At 47.1% G+C, this 15862-nt stretch overlaps 1 protein-coding gene across 4 annotated transcripts in view; it reads left to right on the top strand.

Moving 5' to 3' along the window:
* The window catches only part of TNRC18 (trinucleotide repeat containing 18), a 54956-nt gene that overhangs the window by 31598 nt on the left and 7496 nt on the right, over positions 1 to 15862 (top strand). For 3 of the 4 annotated variants that reach the window (XM_071571378.1, XM_071571380.1, XM_071571377.1), the window contains 8 exons: positions 449 to 815; positions 3283 to 3561; positions 10459 to 10698; positions 12621 to 13063; positions 13841 to 14005; positions 14804 to 14945; positions 15370 to 15487; positions 15760 to 15835. In XM_071571378.1, coding sequence (XP_071427479.1) covers positions 449 to 815; positions 3283 to 3561; positions 10459 to 10698; positions 12621 to 13063; positions 13841 to 14005; positions 14804 to 14945; positions 15370 to 15487; positions 15760 to 15835 — 1830 coding nt within the window. The remainder of the gene's footprint in view (positions 1 to 448; positions 816 to 3282; positions 3562 to 10458; positions 10699 to 12620; positions 13064 to 13840; positions 14006 to 14803; positions 14946 to 15369; positions 15488 to 15759; positions 15836 to 15862) is intronic. The other variant, XM_071571379.1, reaches the window with a different exon arrangement.

The following is a 15862-nucleotide window of genomic DNA, read 5'->3' as shown; positions in this document are numbered from 1 at the left end:
GGCATCCTAGCCTCTGGAGCTGGTTGATTATGTGGAAATCTGTATTTATTTGGCTGAGGTTTTGGGTAAAGAAGATTTTTTAATCCTTATGATTCAGGGAAAAGCTTGTAAAACCAACCCAAACATATCCTAAAAACCAGGTGCTGAGAAAAAAGAGCTCCAAAACATCTTGTTCTGTGAACATGTTTCTGTTGGAAGAACATTCAGTTTTTCTGAGTTAATCTTGTGATTTTCTAGTGCTCAGTAAGAGTGAAACTGTACTGTTTGCTGACATCTTCCTCTTGTTCCTCCCTAGCACCATAGTGGGTTATGGCAAATGGGACCTAAGACTATCATCTTGAGGCTTTATTAACTAGCATGCATGAGGCTGTTATGAGGGCTAGTAAAATCCCTCAGGTCTGCTGTGGTATTTGCTCTGTATTCATCTGGTCTCTTCCTTTCACCTCAGCAGTTAAAGATCAAAAAGAAGAAGGTGCCATCAGATCAGGAACAGCTGGCCAGCAAGCTTGACAAGGCCCTGTCACTCACCAAACAAGACAAGCTCAAATCCCCCTTCAAATTTTCTGACAGCTCTGGGGGAAAGACAAAAACTAGTGGAGGTGGCAGCAGGTACCTCCCACCCCACGAGGCTCTGCCAAGCAAGGAGGAGAAGAAGAGCCTGGCCAAGAACTTGGGCCTGTCACTGAAAACCACCAAGGAAGGTAAAAACAAAGTGGCTGCCAAAATGAAGAAGATGGAAGTGGGGTTAAAAGTCAAAAATCAGCTCAAGGTTTCCCATTCACCAGCAATATCTGAAGTTAGCAGCTACTCCTATAGTAAGTAATCCCTCATTTATCTCTTCTCTTCTCTCTTCTCTCTGTTGTGGGGGTTGTGATGAGGGTTTCTGGCCTCTTAGAAGGGTCTGGGAGATGGGTCTGGTTTTTGCTAAAGAGTGAAAAGTGGCCTCTTCCCTGGCTAATCAATGCTGCTGCATCTTTGGGGTCAGCATGGGTTGTCCACCCCTCTTGGCTGTGCAAGAGGTAGCCAGTAAGAGTGTGTCTCTCTCTGACCTGTGTTGTTCTCATCATCAGTGTGGGAAAATGCTTCCAGAAAGAAGTTGACCCACTTCAACTTGAGTTGACTCACTTTTGGTAGTTGTAGAAACTCTCCTCCTACCTGTCAGACGAGCACTCAGAGCCTCTGCTCCAGAGGTGGTTAAGGGTTGACTTTTGAAGTCCTTGTCAAGTGCAGTAGGGTTGGCTTTAGGATTATGCTGTGGAGTCCATTGGAAAGGCAAAGCCTGCCAGCAACACCATTGTTCTTGAGCATCCTCCTACCCCTGTGGCTTGGTTCCTGGCTGGCTGTGCTCAGCCTTCCCATCTGTCTCACCGGTCCCCACCCCACATCCTGTGTGGTGATTGCTGTTTCTGAACCCAAAGTGCACCCAAGGCACAGGTTCCAGCAACCAACCCCTGTTACAGAAGGAAAAATCAGAATTGCCAGTAGTGTCAGGGAAGCAAAGGTAGGAGAGTCCTTAACAGTTCAGGCAGATATTGGGGCAGAGTTTATGGTCTGAGACCTGATTGTGTAATGGTCTCAGCTCACTTGCACAAGCATCTTTTCCTTTGCTTGCAGCTATTTAAAATGGTGTTAAAACCTTCATGGAGTGTTTGTGTGCATAACAAGTAACATCTCCCAGTGCAACGCCAGTTTAGAAATTTCACTAATGGGGAAGATGAGCTAGTGATTCTCCAATGGAACAAATGTTTGGCATTAAACTAGCCATTTACATGGCAAAGTAAAGAGCCATTGTGTCCACTGGACTCGAACACAACCTTTGGCTGATGGTGCTGTAAGTGCTACCCAGCAGTGCTGTTCTTGAATGTCCTTCACCCTCCAGGATAGACACATGGCTCCTAAACTGGGAACTCTGGAGCTAATGGGAGGAGGAAGCATTGCAGCTAGAAGCTTTGGCTCCTGACAGGGAGCTGTTACAGTGCCCTTGCACTTGGTACTGTGGTTTCATGAACAAAAACTCTTTCCAAACCTAACAGAGCTTCTACCTGACCACTGTCCAGTGAGTGTCCCAGCGTAGGAATGTGCCACTTTGCCACACAAGTATCAGCTCACGGAAGAAATGGCTTAGCTTTGGTGTGTGGGTTTTCAGCTGTGTGCAGGTTCAAGGAAAGGGCTTCAGCCTGTCACTTGGTCAGTCAGGCATGGTGAATTTGGGGAGGCAGGTCGAGCATATGGCAGCACCTCCCATGACTGGTGGGCTGCTCATGTGGGGGAGGAGAAGCAGGACTTGTGCCAAGTTCTTCTGCCTCATAACCCCTTGATTTTCTAGATGGAGTCCTGAAAACTTTGGCCTTAGATCCAAGGGGAGAGCTGAGCATCCTCTTCCCGCAAATTTTTGCAAAAGTCAGGTGTCCAGAATAATTTGCATATTTGGGCTTTGGGCCTCCTAAATTTACCATGCCTTGTTTCTTCCTCTGTACAACCCAATGTAGTGGCGCTGGGGAGTGATGCCCAGCCTGGGCTAACAGTGGAAAGCATCTGCTGCTGCTCACAGGCTGGAACAGTCCCCACCACAGTGTCTGTAACGTTGTGGAGCCAATGGTGCGTTCACAAGTGGGGAGGTGACAATTTATACCCGCTTCTGTTGTGTCCAGGGGGACCATATGCTTTTTGTTCCACTCATCAGATGCTCAAGAGGGCTGCTGGTGGCTTTTCACCGCCCACGAGGCTTAGCAGCTTTGTAAAGCCACGATTTGCAGATGGAGCAGCGGCTTGGTCCCTGCTCTGCCTTGGTGTACGCCATGGAGTGTCGGTGGTGGTGTGTTTGGAGTCAGACATCTGGAGTTAGATGTGCTGCCCGTGTCGCAAACCCTCTGGGAGAGTTGGTTCGTGTAGAAAAAGAGATTTTAGGTCAAGAGTATAGAGTATCACCATGGTGGAGACTAATTCACATTGATGGTCCAGTTGTTGACATTGCTGTGCTTTTGATGGACATCTCCATAGTGGGAATGTCTGCCTCAGTTTTCTGCTGCTGAGCTAAAACACTCGTTGGATCTTGTCCCAGGGGAGGACAGGAGGTGTTTGGTTGAGGTGGAGAGTGTGTGTTTCTGGTGGAAAGAAGGCAACATGAATTTCTGTGTTTATGCAGCAGCCACTCATTGAGCGAGAGGCTGGACAGTGGCAGCATCCACCCAGCCCCTCCTTGCTCGGACCACCTTCCCCACGAAACACCCCAAACCCCCAAACCCTGTGATGTAACGCTCTTCCCACCCACTTTGACCACAGATACGGACTCGGAGGAGGATGAGGAGGGACCCCTGAGGGACGAGTGGCCGGCACAGCCCCCGTCGGTGCCCAAGCCGCGGCCGCGCGGCCTGTACAGCACGACGGCCGCTCGCAAGGGCCGCGCTGGTGGTCCCAAGGTGTCCCCACGCCGCGCCACGGCCACGCGGCCGCCCAAGCCGAAGGCGGCGGCGGGGCGCAAGCAGCCCTTCTGCCTGCTGCTGCGGGAGGCCGAGGAGGGATCGTCCTTCAGCGACTCCTCGGAGGACTCGTTGGATCAAGGTTACTAGTTTGTAGCAAACGCAGCCCGAGCGGGTGGGGCGAGGCGCTGAGCGAGGGGCTGTGGGCAGGGGTCGGCCATGTGGATGGCCAGAGCCAGGGCGGCCATCTTTGTCCTTGGCAGCGTAGCCTGCTGTATCACCCCACGGCTATTTTTCTATTTTTTATCCTTTTTGTACCTGTATCATTGTGATATTTCTACTGGCTGGCTCTTTTAGAGCTTTTATATTGACTGGGTTTTAGTGTCCACCTCTCCCTGCTTTCCTGTTCCCTTCCACCCTTCAGTTTTACCCTCACTTCCTTCCTTGCTGCCACCACCACCATTATATAATTATTATTATAATTATTACTATTATTATTTTATTTCTTACTATTTTATTTTGACATGAGCCTTGTCGAGGTTTGAAAGGTTTTTTAATTACTTTCCTTTCCCCTCCCTTTTTTTACTCCCCCTTTGTCTTCTCCCCCCTCTTTCTTTTTTATTTCCTTCTCCCCCTTTGTCTTTTCCCTCCCCTTTTTCTATTTTTTTCTCCCTTTTTTGTTTTCCATACCGGGGTACTGTTGTGTGGCCGTGTGACTTGATGTTTGTACTGCAATTTGGTATTCCAAGCTTTATTAAACATACCGAGTTCATTTTTAACTAAACCTGTGTACCTTGTCTCTCTTGCTGTGTCTCTTATCAGGCGATTAGGTTGCTGCTTCACTCCATCCTGCTCTGCATCCCCCTCCTGCTCCCACTCCCCATCAGTAGAACTGGAATTAACCTAGTCTGGGGTACTCTCTATTATTCAAATATCCCTGCTGCCTTTGTCCACATAAAGCCTAGGCTTCCCCTCCCCTTCCCCCCAACCCTTTTGGTTTAATTTTTATTTTGTTCACCCATTTTTGGTTTTATCTTTTTCAGTTTGTTTCCTGATAAGCACTCTCTAGACAGGCAGATAGAAATGGAGGCACCTGACTCCTGGCTGCTATAGGGGACTGCTGGGTGTATTTAGCAACCAGAAATTTTTCTTTTTAACTTTTTTAAACCTCTATGTTGTGTTTTTGTGTCTCTTTTTGGGTGGTAATTTTTTTTTCAGATCCCCAGACATAACCCACGGTGTTCAAGGATGTGGCAATTACTGCATTAAATTTAACTCTGCAGTTTCCCTCCCTCACCCTCACCCCAATTTTTCTCTTTTTTTTTTTTTGTCAGCTTGTCATTAGTACTTCAGTGGGAAAAGAGATTACTTGAGGCTTTGCCTCGAGAGGCACAAGGGGTTTCTGTTTTAGAGCGCACTCATTAAATAATAATCATGGGGAAAGGTCATTTTAATGAGCCCTCAGCTCCCGAAAGAAAGTGGCTCGGCTGGGCTGAATGCTAAGCAAGAGCATCCCCAGTTGTTATCATCTAAGTTACATGGCAGAGCTGGATGTAGCCCAGCAAAAGCCTTTTAGTGTTTCACACTGCTCAGGGCTGTTAATTGAAAATGGGGCTGGATAGTTTGCCTTGTGTTTTGTTTTTGTGGGTTTTTTCTTTTTTCTTTTCTGAGTTTTTTTGATGTTAATTTCCTCCGTGCACCTGTTTGGTTTTTCTTCCCTCTGAACCCAACCTCCAAAGAAAATTTAAGCTTAAAAAAAAAAAAAGATCAAACACGACAGAAAGATACAGAACATTGATTTGGTTTGATGTGGCTCTGGGCTGGACCCACCAATGCATTTCAAAGAAAACCCAAAAGAGAAATCTGTGGTTAAAAAAAAAAGAAAGAATTGTTCTTTAGAGAGCCCAACAAGTTGTGGGGATAGTGGATTTTATGTAAAGCTGAGATTGTCACATTTCCATGAAGAGTCTGCGTTAACTTCCATTCTTCCCTTCCCTGTTCCTTCCTGCATCTTTTCTTTGTTTGTTTTGCTGCTGTTGGAAATTTTGAGGATATCAATCTCTTTTAGGTGCCAAGTTCTTGGGGTTTTTTTGAGTTTGCTTTTTGATTTTGCTCCAGCTAAGCAGAGAGGTAACTTTGTCTATTTTGCAAGTAACCTGTCTGCTTTATCAAAAAGAAAAAAAAAATTAAAAATCCCAGTTTTATGGGATAAAACCTGGGGAGGGGAAGGGATATGGGAGGAGGTTGGGGAATCTGGAACAAATGGGGAAAGGCATTGTAAATCCCTCTGAGGTGTCATTTAATGGTGGGGAAACCAAAGATGCAAAACCCCCTGGGGTGGGAGGTGGACATGGAGGGGGAGGCAGGGAGGGATTATTGGTTAAAATTTGATTTTGTTTGTTTTTTGATTTTTTTTTAATGAATGTAATTTTTTTTTTTTGGTTCTTTGTCAGAAGCATTTCTTGAAGGGATATTTGGGTAATAGGGTTTCTAATGGCTTTCCCTGAATACTAAACCGATTAATAACCTCAGCTTTTCTAGAAGTGCTCGCTTTCTCCTTGCAGCTGCTTGACCAACCCTTTCACCCCTGCCCCTATCCATGATGCTTTGAATGTCTGTGTCGGTCTCTTGCATTTGCTCTCACGCTGCACTAAAGAAGCAAAGTGGTTGGCTGGTTGTAGGGCAGACACTTCTCAGCGAGGGTCACTAGCCATGAACCTGAACCTTGACCATTGTTATGTAGGTAGGCAAAATAACTTTTCTTTATGTCATCTGTCAGCCTCAGACCTTTCGATGTTGCCTCCATGAATTATGACACGTAGCTCTTTGCATTCTCTTGGTTATTTTAATTTTGAAGATGATTGCTGTCCACTTTTGACTTTTCTCTGTCCATGAACAATCTTACCTGGAAGGTTTGCTTGTGTGGATGTGTTTTGAGGACTCCAGAAATGCTTTTCTGTTTGCAGAACTTTTTGAGAACCCCTTAGCCCAGGTAAGGGAGGGATTTGCAGATGGCTCCAAGGTGCAAAGACTCTGCTTCTGTCCTCAGAGGTTTCTGGGCCACAGTGCAGACTGGCCCAGTATCAGGGATATTGCCTGGCCATGGCCCTGCCGGGATCTGTGTCAGAGGTAGGATTAGCTGAGAAGACTTGTTTTCTTTCATCTGGTTTTAGATAGAGGAGGTGAGGACACACTGCTTTCTTACAGACCAAACATCATGTTGCCATTCTGGTAAGAGGCAAAACTTGTGCTTTTTAATCCAATGACCTTGGAGAGGAAACTGCTAATGTGGGCTAAAGGCACATGGGGCTGTGAAAACCACCAGGACAGGTAATTCTTTGAGCTTTCTGAGACCCAAACCCATATATCCTCCTCCTCCACACTGTTTTCCTTAAGAATTTAGTACCTTCTTTGCTGTTCTCCTTTCCCCGACTTAGAGGTTGATTTGACCTCGATGGAAAACAAAGCAGTGAGTGATAACCAGTTCCCTGCACAGTTACTCCCTTGTGATAGGTGTAGCATTTTAATTCTTTTTCTATAAGCACTTCTGGAGTCAACAGCACAGCACATATGGGGGGGGGGATTTTGCAGTTATGAGAATTGGCTTATTTGGCAAAAAGAAACCCAAACAGAAAAGGTACAATCTTAAATTGGACATGCAAAAATAAGTAACCTTCAGAATTTGGACAGATCACAGAAATCAGATGTCAATGACCCAGTAGCTGTCTAAAGTCTGCCTGTACTTAGCCTGCTTTGTATGCTGTGGGCCTGCTTGGTGTTACCAGAAAATCATGCTATTTATTTTTACAATGTGAAATTACTCTTTTAAGTGTGTGTTTTTACTCCCTCCCTACCCCAACCTTTCCTCTCCACACCCTCCTCAACCTGTCTTGTTACATACATGAGTCTCTAAATACCAAATTGCTTAACCAGTTTCTGTTCATCATTAACAAATCTTCATTTATTGCTCTCCTTCAGTAACTTACCATGACAGCTTAGCTGTTAAAAGTCATGAGAAAACTTAGTATTTTAACTGGGTTTGGGTTTTAATTTAATGCAAGTAAGAATTAAAAAAAAAAAAGTTTGGCTCCATTTTATCTGACATCAGTAGCATTTAAATATGAATTTATTGTTTGTTTTGGCTGTGGAGTTGTATGTACACGTGTGGTTGGGTGTGTGGGTATATACACACATATACATGCTCTTAAAAATGTCAATTAGAAAAGATATTTTTAACTTTGAATATTTTTTTCCCTTCCCCTTGCTCAGTGTCAACAGAATAACTGTTGAAGAAAAAAATGATTTTCTAAAATATCTTTTCCCCCATTGCTAGTTTTTCAGGAGGAAAAAAACCCTGAGGCTTCAATTGTGTAAAGGCATCTGTGCATAGTTAATTTTAAACCCACATATAGTTTGGGTACAGTGGGAGTAAAACTCCTGCTTTCCATTAAAAAAGGGCTTTCCAGGGAGCTGTGCAGATGGCCAGAGAGCACTAACAGCTTATTTGCCACCATGACCAGAAGTTGGGGACTTAGTTTAGAAGCATGTGGGTTTGGAACAGAGCCCTAAATGTCTTCTTTTTGTTTCATTTGTTACTTTTTGTCCCTTGGAAAACCAGAAAGAAGCAGAGCAGGGATTGAGTTGTGCATATGGAGTGGGGTTAGCAAGATCTGTCCTCGCCATGAGAGGTGGAGGAGGATAGATCTGTGCTGTGACTGTGTTAAAAAGGGGTTATTTTCAGGCTGAAAATTGTATCTCCTGCAGATAAAAATATAAGTGTTGTGGTAAAAATGCTGACAAGGGACTGTCTTCAGTTGCCTTTCCATAGTGTGATGCCGTGTTTGTGAAGGAGGTTGGAATAACTGCCAGGTACATGATTGTATAGTGTATTTTCTGTAGTGTGAGGAATAGCCACTTTCATCCTGGATTTTAAATCGGTTTAACCTGAGTGCATCTGAAATACTGGAGCTGCTGGGCAGTGACACGGCTGACCAAGGGGGCTGGACTGGTCACAGAGGGGTTTTCCTGCAAACTCTCCCCTTGTTTTTACCCATTTTCTTCCCCAGCTGCCACTCCCTCCACAGGCTAGCTCTGTAAGTCTGGCAGGAGTTGCTGTACAGGTTGGTTTTTTAATTTTTTTTCTTTTTTTGCTGAAAATTGCTGAATTTCAGAGCCAGATGGGATGTGTGGAGAGGCTCTCACTACCCCATGGTGTGTCATTGAACTCAGGCAAGGTTTTGTTGCTTTTCACTCAGGTGTTTTCCACACCTCAGAATAACCAAGTTCATCTGGATTTGTTTCCTTTTTGGCAAAACATGGCAGGAAAACAGCAGTTGTGCCCCATTTTCTGGTAGGGGAAGGAATCTGATCCCAATTTGCTGCAGATTTTTTTTTGCCAGTGATTTTTATGCAAGGAGTGAACAGGGCTGTGGATTTCTTGATACTTACTGCAGGTTTAGTAGCATTTTTTTGTCACAAGGAAATCCACCACAGCAACTGAAATGAAGAAGGGATTTTTATGCAGTTAAAAATTAGTATTCTGTGGCTATCTGGTGTATGCTACAGAGATAAGCTGTCCTTGTTCAGAAAACTAAAAAGCAAGAAAAAAAGCTGCCCATTACCTCAGTTGATAAAATACAAGGATGAGAATATTGTTTTGTGCTATTCCCATTCTTTCTAATATCATGGAAAAATAACACGTGTGTTATTGCATTTTTTTTCTGAACAAGCAAGTATTGAGGACGTTTTTATCTATCCCTGAGGGCATATGTGAAAAGAAAAGGATTTTCATGTTCATTCCAGCTCATTTTGAAGGGATCTGGTTTCTCATTTGGCTGGATTTCAGACACAGGGATAGTGGCTGGAAGGAGCTGGGGAGTGGGCTCAAAGCAGGGCTCCTGCTAGTGGTGGAAATTTTCCAGCAGCCTCAATGATCCTACTTAAGCCCTCAATTTCAAGAGAAATGAAATATCTTTTCCAGACCCACTTTTTGCTGTTAAATATATATATATATATTACAGCTATAAGTGCTCCTATATGTGTGTATAAGTATGTGTGTGGTACATGTGCATTTGTGTAGTGACTTGCTCACCAGAAGTAACTGGATGAGATGCTGTTAAAATTAATTGCTTTTGAGCTGCTGACAGACTCTTGGGAAGTGCTGTAGGAAGGGAGAGGTGCCACTCTCAGAGCTTCTACCCCGAAAATACCTGCTGTATATACAGCATAGAGAAACCCCCCAGCCCACTGCTCTCTGTGAGTGTCAGCCGTGGCAGTGAGGATGATTTCTTTGCCAGAATTAGATTTTGGCTGTGGGCAGCTCTTCCTTCCTGTGCTGAGCTGGGCTTCCCTAGTCTGAGCTGTAGAACGGGAAATGAAAGGCATGGAGAGTTTTGAGGTAGTGTGTTTAAACACTCCTCCTTGTCTCCCAACACTACCTACACTTTCCTCCCTTATGCATTCCAAATCCATTCCTTTCAAGTTATTACTTCTCTCCCCCCTCCTTTTGCATTTTTGCCTCCTGCCCCTTCTCCTCTCTCTGTCCCCTCTTGCCTCCCGCCATGGCACAGGCTGCTCTCTGGTATTCCCCTTCCATGCTGATCTCTGATTCTGATTACACTAAATGATTTCATTATGGAGGAAGTGGTGGTGGGCGGGAGGGGAATCCCACAGCTCCCAGGTTGGGATTTTCAAAGGAATTAAGCTTTTAATTCCTCCTTAAAGCTGCACGGAAGAGGTGCGTGGCATCCTTTTCAAATCTGCCAGCACCCTGCTCTTCCCTCCCTCGCCTTGAGTGGACCCTCTTTGCCCTACCCTGTATTGCTGTGTCCTCCCAGGGTGGTGACAGACAGGTGACACCGGCCCTGTGGCGGCCAGGACATGTGTGTATCATGGCCAGTGTCTTCTGGCTCAGTCCTGGGTGGCTCAGTGCTGCTCAGGTGAGCACAGAGCAGCAGGAGAGCTGCGGTTCGGTTTGGAAATGCGGGCGCTGCACAACTCCGCGAGATGTGTAACGGGCTCCCTCTCTTCTGCGTGCTAGATTCGAGCTCGGAGGAGGAGGAGGATGACGAGGAGGAGGAAGAGGAGGAGGCAGAGGACTATGGCACGGACGGCACAGACAGGCTGTCGTCGCCTGCCCTCGATGAGAGCGGCCTGGGCCTTCTCGCCAGGTTTGCTGCCAGCGCCATGCCCAGCCCCATCGTGCCCCCTCCGCTTTCCATCATCCAGCTGGAGGCCAAGCAGAAGGCGAAGAAGAAGGAGGAGCGGCAGAGCCTGATGGGTGAGTTACACAGTTTGGGTTGGTGCCAGGGGGGCAAGGTGGAAGGTTCAGGAGGCTCCAGCTGTGCTGCAAGAGAGCAGGTTGTTACCCAGACACTGAGTTGCCCTTTTTGTGCTCTGACTACTTGGTCCTGATGCTGAAGGTGGGGAAAATGGCCTGGCAGGGAAACAAGAACCAGTCACAGGCATGGCAGCTTTAGCAGCTGCAGACGTGGCTTCCCTAGGGACAGTTCCCTGTGGCCTTGTCAGTGTTTTTTCCTACCTGGCAAATCCTCAACAGCCATGCTGCAAAGGGAGATAGTGGGATGCTCCATCCCCTTGGACAGAGCACAGAAGGCAGTGAAGTGCTGTTACATTTTGGGGAAGGAAGCATGTGCTAAATGCAGCTGATCTGGGATACCCAAGAGAAGCAGAGACAACCAGCCAAAAGAAAAACTCTTTTTAGTCAGCCCATCCCATCAGCTTCCTTATAGAAACAAGCCAGCAAGACTTGAAACAAGCATTGCTTCCTCTGCTCATGTGTTTGCAGTGCCAGACCCTGGATTTCTATCCTGTCTCTCTCTGTTTCAATGTGTTGAGAGTTTCATTTCTTCCTTCCCCATGTCCTGCTGCACAAGTGCCCATTGGTGACATTGTTCCCGGTCAGACAGATCTATATGGGTTCCATTTATAAATTCTCTATTAATATTTATTAAGTGATAATGGAATTTATAGCACGCTTCAGAATGGAAAATGATGTCCTCCTTGGGAGCCTGGCTTGTTTTAGCACTGTTTCCATGCTATATTAGGCTTTTGCCAACTTGTTCCAGCAGCCTCTGTGTTAAGAATTTATTGTCTTGTAACCTGCCCTCCTTGAAACTGGAAGCATCTAGAAATTACCTCATGCGGTAGTGAGAGAAGAGGAGTGTTTGAATTTCCAGTGGGGTTTTCATTTTGAGCCTTGCCAGTGTTGGTTTTGGCAGGCTGGCTCTTTTCCTGTTCCTGCTGGGGCTGTCTCAGGGAAAGAGCTTTGGGTAGAAGGTGAGAGCAGGTTCCTACAGACTGAATTTACCCAGGAAAGTGAGCGTGTTTGGGAGAGAAGGACTGAGAGAAGCTTTCCTTGCTTGTGCCATGTACATTTTCATTTTCCTCCATAAATGATGTTTGCCTGCCTCCTGCCCATGGGTGTGTAGATACTGCCTCAGTTTCCCTTCTGCCCCTGGAAACATGATCTTGCTTTCCTCTGTCAGGTTCAGGGGAACACACTGATGGTGGGGAACATCTTGGCATTAGTACAATATCTGAGGCCCCTTGGTACTGCTCTGCCCGTGGTGCTCAGCAGAGGCCCATGTGAGGGGATTTCCATTTGCCACAGACAAAAGATCATTTACCTCTCTTGGCTTAAGGCAATTACCTGAGCCAATAAAAAGATCTGTGGTGTCTTTTGGCCAATGAGAAAAATTAAGCTTGAAATACGGGTTTATTGCATTTGTTAAAAGAGTTTTTTCTCCTGAAACAAAGGTGAAACTGGAGAGGACTCCCACCGGGAGGCGTGGGAGGCTCAGTTTGTTGGGTTTGTGCTTGGCTTCAGTGGGGCAACTCCTTTTTGAGGAGGGCCAAGTGTTAAGAGTATCTTAAGAGCTTTCCAGCAGTTTTGGTTGTGGGAGAAGGGAGAAGCTGGAGGCAGAGAACTTGCTGAACCACACTGCCTGAGTGGTTGGGCTCTGCTTTGGAGCAGAGAGGAGTCACTTCCAGAGAAGTCAGTGTTTTATGGGGCAGAAATGCAGATCTGAGGGTTGTGGGGAATTGGAAAGGGGAACAGGTAAGAGCTCTGTTGAACAGGCAAAGCATCTTCCCTGGAACCCAAAAGCTTCCAGCTGGATGTGGCCTCTCTTGGCTCACTCACCCAGGGCTTTGACTGATGGTTAAATGCTTTGCACCCAGGGACAGAGTTTGAGTACACCGACTCAGAGAGTGAGATCAAGATCAGGAAGAAGTCACCTTCAGGGCTGCTGCGGGGAAAGAAGGGGTCACTGGAATCGAGCAGCATCGCACCAAGCCAGGCCTCCAGCAGCCTGGACTCCGGGTCTGGGAGTGCTGACAAGGCCAAGCTTGGGGCTGAGAAAGGCCGCAAGCTGAAGAAATTCAAATCCCCCAAGGACTTGAGCTTTGAGTTTGGGCTGGAGGCCAGCGATGATGACCTGTGGAACCGGCGGCGGAGCGAGCGGATCTTCCTCCACGACGCCACCACGTCGTCGGCCATGCTGACATCTGCAGCCCCTGCCAGCTCCACTCCTGTCTCCAAGCCTGGGCGCTGTGGCAAGGGGGCACCCATGAGCCCCAAAAAGGAGAGCAGCAAGGGAAAGGAGAGAAAGGAGCTAAGCAAGGTGAGGAATGTGCTGGCAAAGTTGGTGTGGGACCCTTGGGTGAGGATGAGGGGAGAGCAGTTAACTCCACTAGGGCAGAGGAGTGTTGTCACCCCTGCCAGCCCCATGTGCACGTGGAGGACCTGTCAGACTTGGATCTGATTTGGAGGGAGTAAAAACCTGTTGTGTCTGAACGGGGCTGGTTACTTGTGTCATTCTTCATGTCCCAAATGTGTCCTGTTTGGGTTGGCCAGAGTGGGCAATCCTTCATTGAAACATCTGTGAAATCTCTCTCCCACTCTCTGAGTGACCTTATCTGCTTTCTGAGCTGTGGCCCCTGTGCTGGCCTTTAAGGCTGTTTGTGATTTATCTGGTGACATCTGAGGGCTGTCCCTGTCTGAGGGTGGCAGTGATCTCTGGGTTACTGGATCTTCGTCTCAGCTGAAAGCTCAGCTCCCTCTGACTTGTTCAGTTCCTGGCAGTGTTATGGAGCAGTACTGATGGGGGAGTGTTAGACAAGTTAGTTGTGACATGAGGCCAACTGGGATCTTCTTGGAGCTCCTTAGAGAAGGATTTGATGGACAGGATTTGCTCTCCAGGGTAATGAAAAGCTCTTCCCAAAGTGTATGAAGCCAGAAATCTGAGCTGGGAAATGTGATGTGGTCAGTGAACAAACTGCTGGCTGAACATCATCCTACCTGTGCATAGCCTGCTTTGCTCCACCTTTCCCCTCTCCCTGGGCCTAGATATTTATTAATCTTCTCTTCACTGACAGAAGCATTTACTTTTTATTTTTAGCAGCGGAAGAAGGGTAAAGAAACACCCTGCTGCTCCTCCTCTTCGTCCATGTCTCCTCCTGGCATCCCTAGCTCTCCATCTGATGTTCGTGTCAGCCTGGCAAGTGCCCTGGGCTCCACCAAGAAAAGCAAAGCCAAGGTGAAAGCCAAGGAGGTGAAAAAAGAGGTGAGGGGCTGGTTTTAGTGTGGGTGAACTGGAAGGTGGCTGACAGAGCCCTGCTCTTTCCTCGAGTGTTGCAGTGTGAGGGTGAGAAAATGGATGTGCAGGTTTTGCTGGGTGTGTTACTGGCAAAATGCTGGTTTAAGAAGCCTAAAATCCTGGGAAGACTCAGAGAGTACCTGCCGCTACCATCTGGTGTTTGTTTGCCTTCATCCCTCAAATTAGTGAGAAGACAGGATTTTCTCTAAGGCGGCCACGGGGTGGAGGGAGAGCTTTCATGGATAGCAAAGATCAAGGTGATGGGGATGGAGTTGTGCTGCTCAGCACTGAGTCACAGCTGGTTTCTGCTCCACTGCTGTAGCCTGTCATGTCTTATAACACACACTGCTGCATCTTCTCACGTGATTTGTGAATGTAACAGTTACAGTCTGAGTGTAACAGCAAGAAACATTGTGGGGATTTGAGAGGAAACAGGAACAGTGCCTGGTACCTGTTCACTAAGGGCAGAGGGTCAGGAACACTGTGCAGAGATGGTGAAAGCTACAGCTGTCTGCTCCATAGTGCCTCTCCTAACCTCCAGTAATGAGGATGTGGGGAGTAGCTTTTGGTCAGCTGTCAGTGGTGCCTGGGATAAACCCAGCATAAAGATTGGGTACACCCACTTAACACTGTGTGATTAACAGTACTGAGGATGGAGACAAGTTTGGCCCGATATCCTCAGGTTATTTGTTGCTGGAGGGGGGTGAGATGAGATCAGACTGTGCCTGTGGTCATCCAGCTGATGTGCTGCTTGCTCTCCTGCAGAACCGAGGGAAAGGAGGAGCTGTCAGCAAGCTCATGGAGAGCATGGCAGCAGAGGAGGATTTTGAACCTAACCAAGACAGCAGCTTCTCAGAGGATGAGAACATCCCACTGAGCATGTTAGTCGAGCGACCACCCACACCAGGTGAGGGCAGGAGGGGCTGGGGACTGATTGTACAGGTAGAGGGGCTGGGCAGAGGAGGACTCTGCTGCTTTCACACATTTCTCATCCAAAGATAGGAGTCCTTGGGGTGGAGATACCACTTTCTAAGTCAATTTAGTTAAAAACAAGCCTTGTCATAGTGGCCCACTGTGACATATAGTTAAAGCCCAGTCTCTGAGTTGCCCTGTTTTCATTTATTAGTATGTTATTATTACTAAAACTGGGGACTTTACGTAATTTTTTGATACCTCTGCCAGGAGCTAGGCAGGAGCCCTTTCTGCAAAGGGCTTACTGGCCTTTTGCTAGGGGAGGGTAATGCTGGGAATAGGAGGTTTCCTTCTCCCCTTGCTGTCCCTTTTCCATGTGTGGTGCTCTCTAATCCCCATCTTGCTTCAACACCTCACAGCTCCTCGTTCCTGCATCATTGACAAGGATGAGCTGAAAGATGGTCTGCGTGTCCTCATCCCCATGGATGACAAGCTGCTCTATGCTGGGCATGTCAAGACAGTGCATTCACCAGACATGTGAGTTGAGGGACTGCTGTATCCACCTGGGATTTGCTGGATGTAGCTTCTGCAGGGATCCCACTGGGGGTTGTGTAATGCTGGCTGTCCAGAGACTGACAGTCTGGTAGGGAGGGAAGAAGAGTTCACTCTGGTTTATCAGCAGTGAGGAAAATCCAATTACCTCTCATTCAGTGCACTGACATAAACTGGTGGTGGGGCTCAGAGGGAGGAGTTACTGGTCAGGGTGATGTCTCTTTTGTGCCATGTCTGACCAGGCCTTTGTGTTTCAGATACCGTGTGGTGGTGGAAGGCGAGAGGGGAAACCGTCCCCACATTTACTGCCTGGAGCAGCTCTTGCAGGAAGCGGTATGTGAGGCCAGAGGGTGCCTGTCC

This window comes from Pithys albifrons, chromosome 16, assembly GCF_047495875.1.
Source record: "Pithys albifrons albifrons isolate INPA30051 chromosome 16, PitAlb_v1, whole genome shotgun sequence".
NCBI lineage: Eukaryota > Metazoa > Chordata > Aves > Passeriformes > Thamnophilidae > Pithys > Pithys albifrons.
The sequence above is the reverse complement of the archived record's forward strand: the minus strand, read 5'-3'. Positions and strand labels throughout refer to the sequence as shown.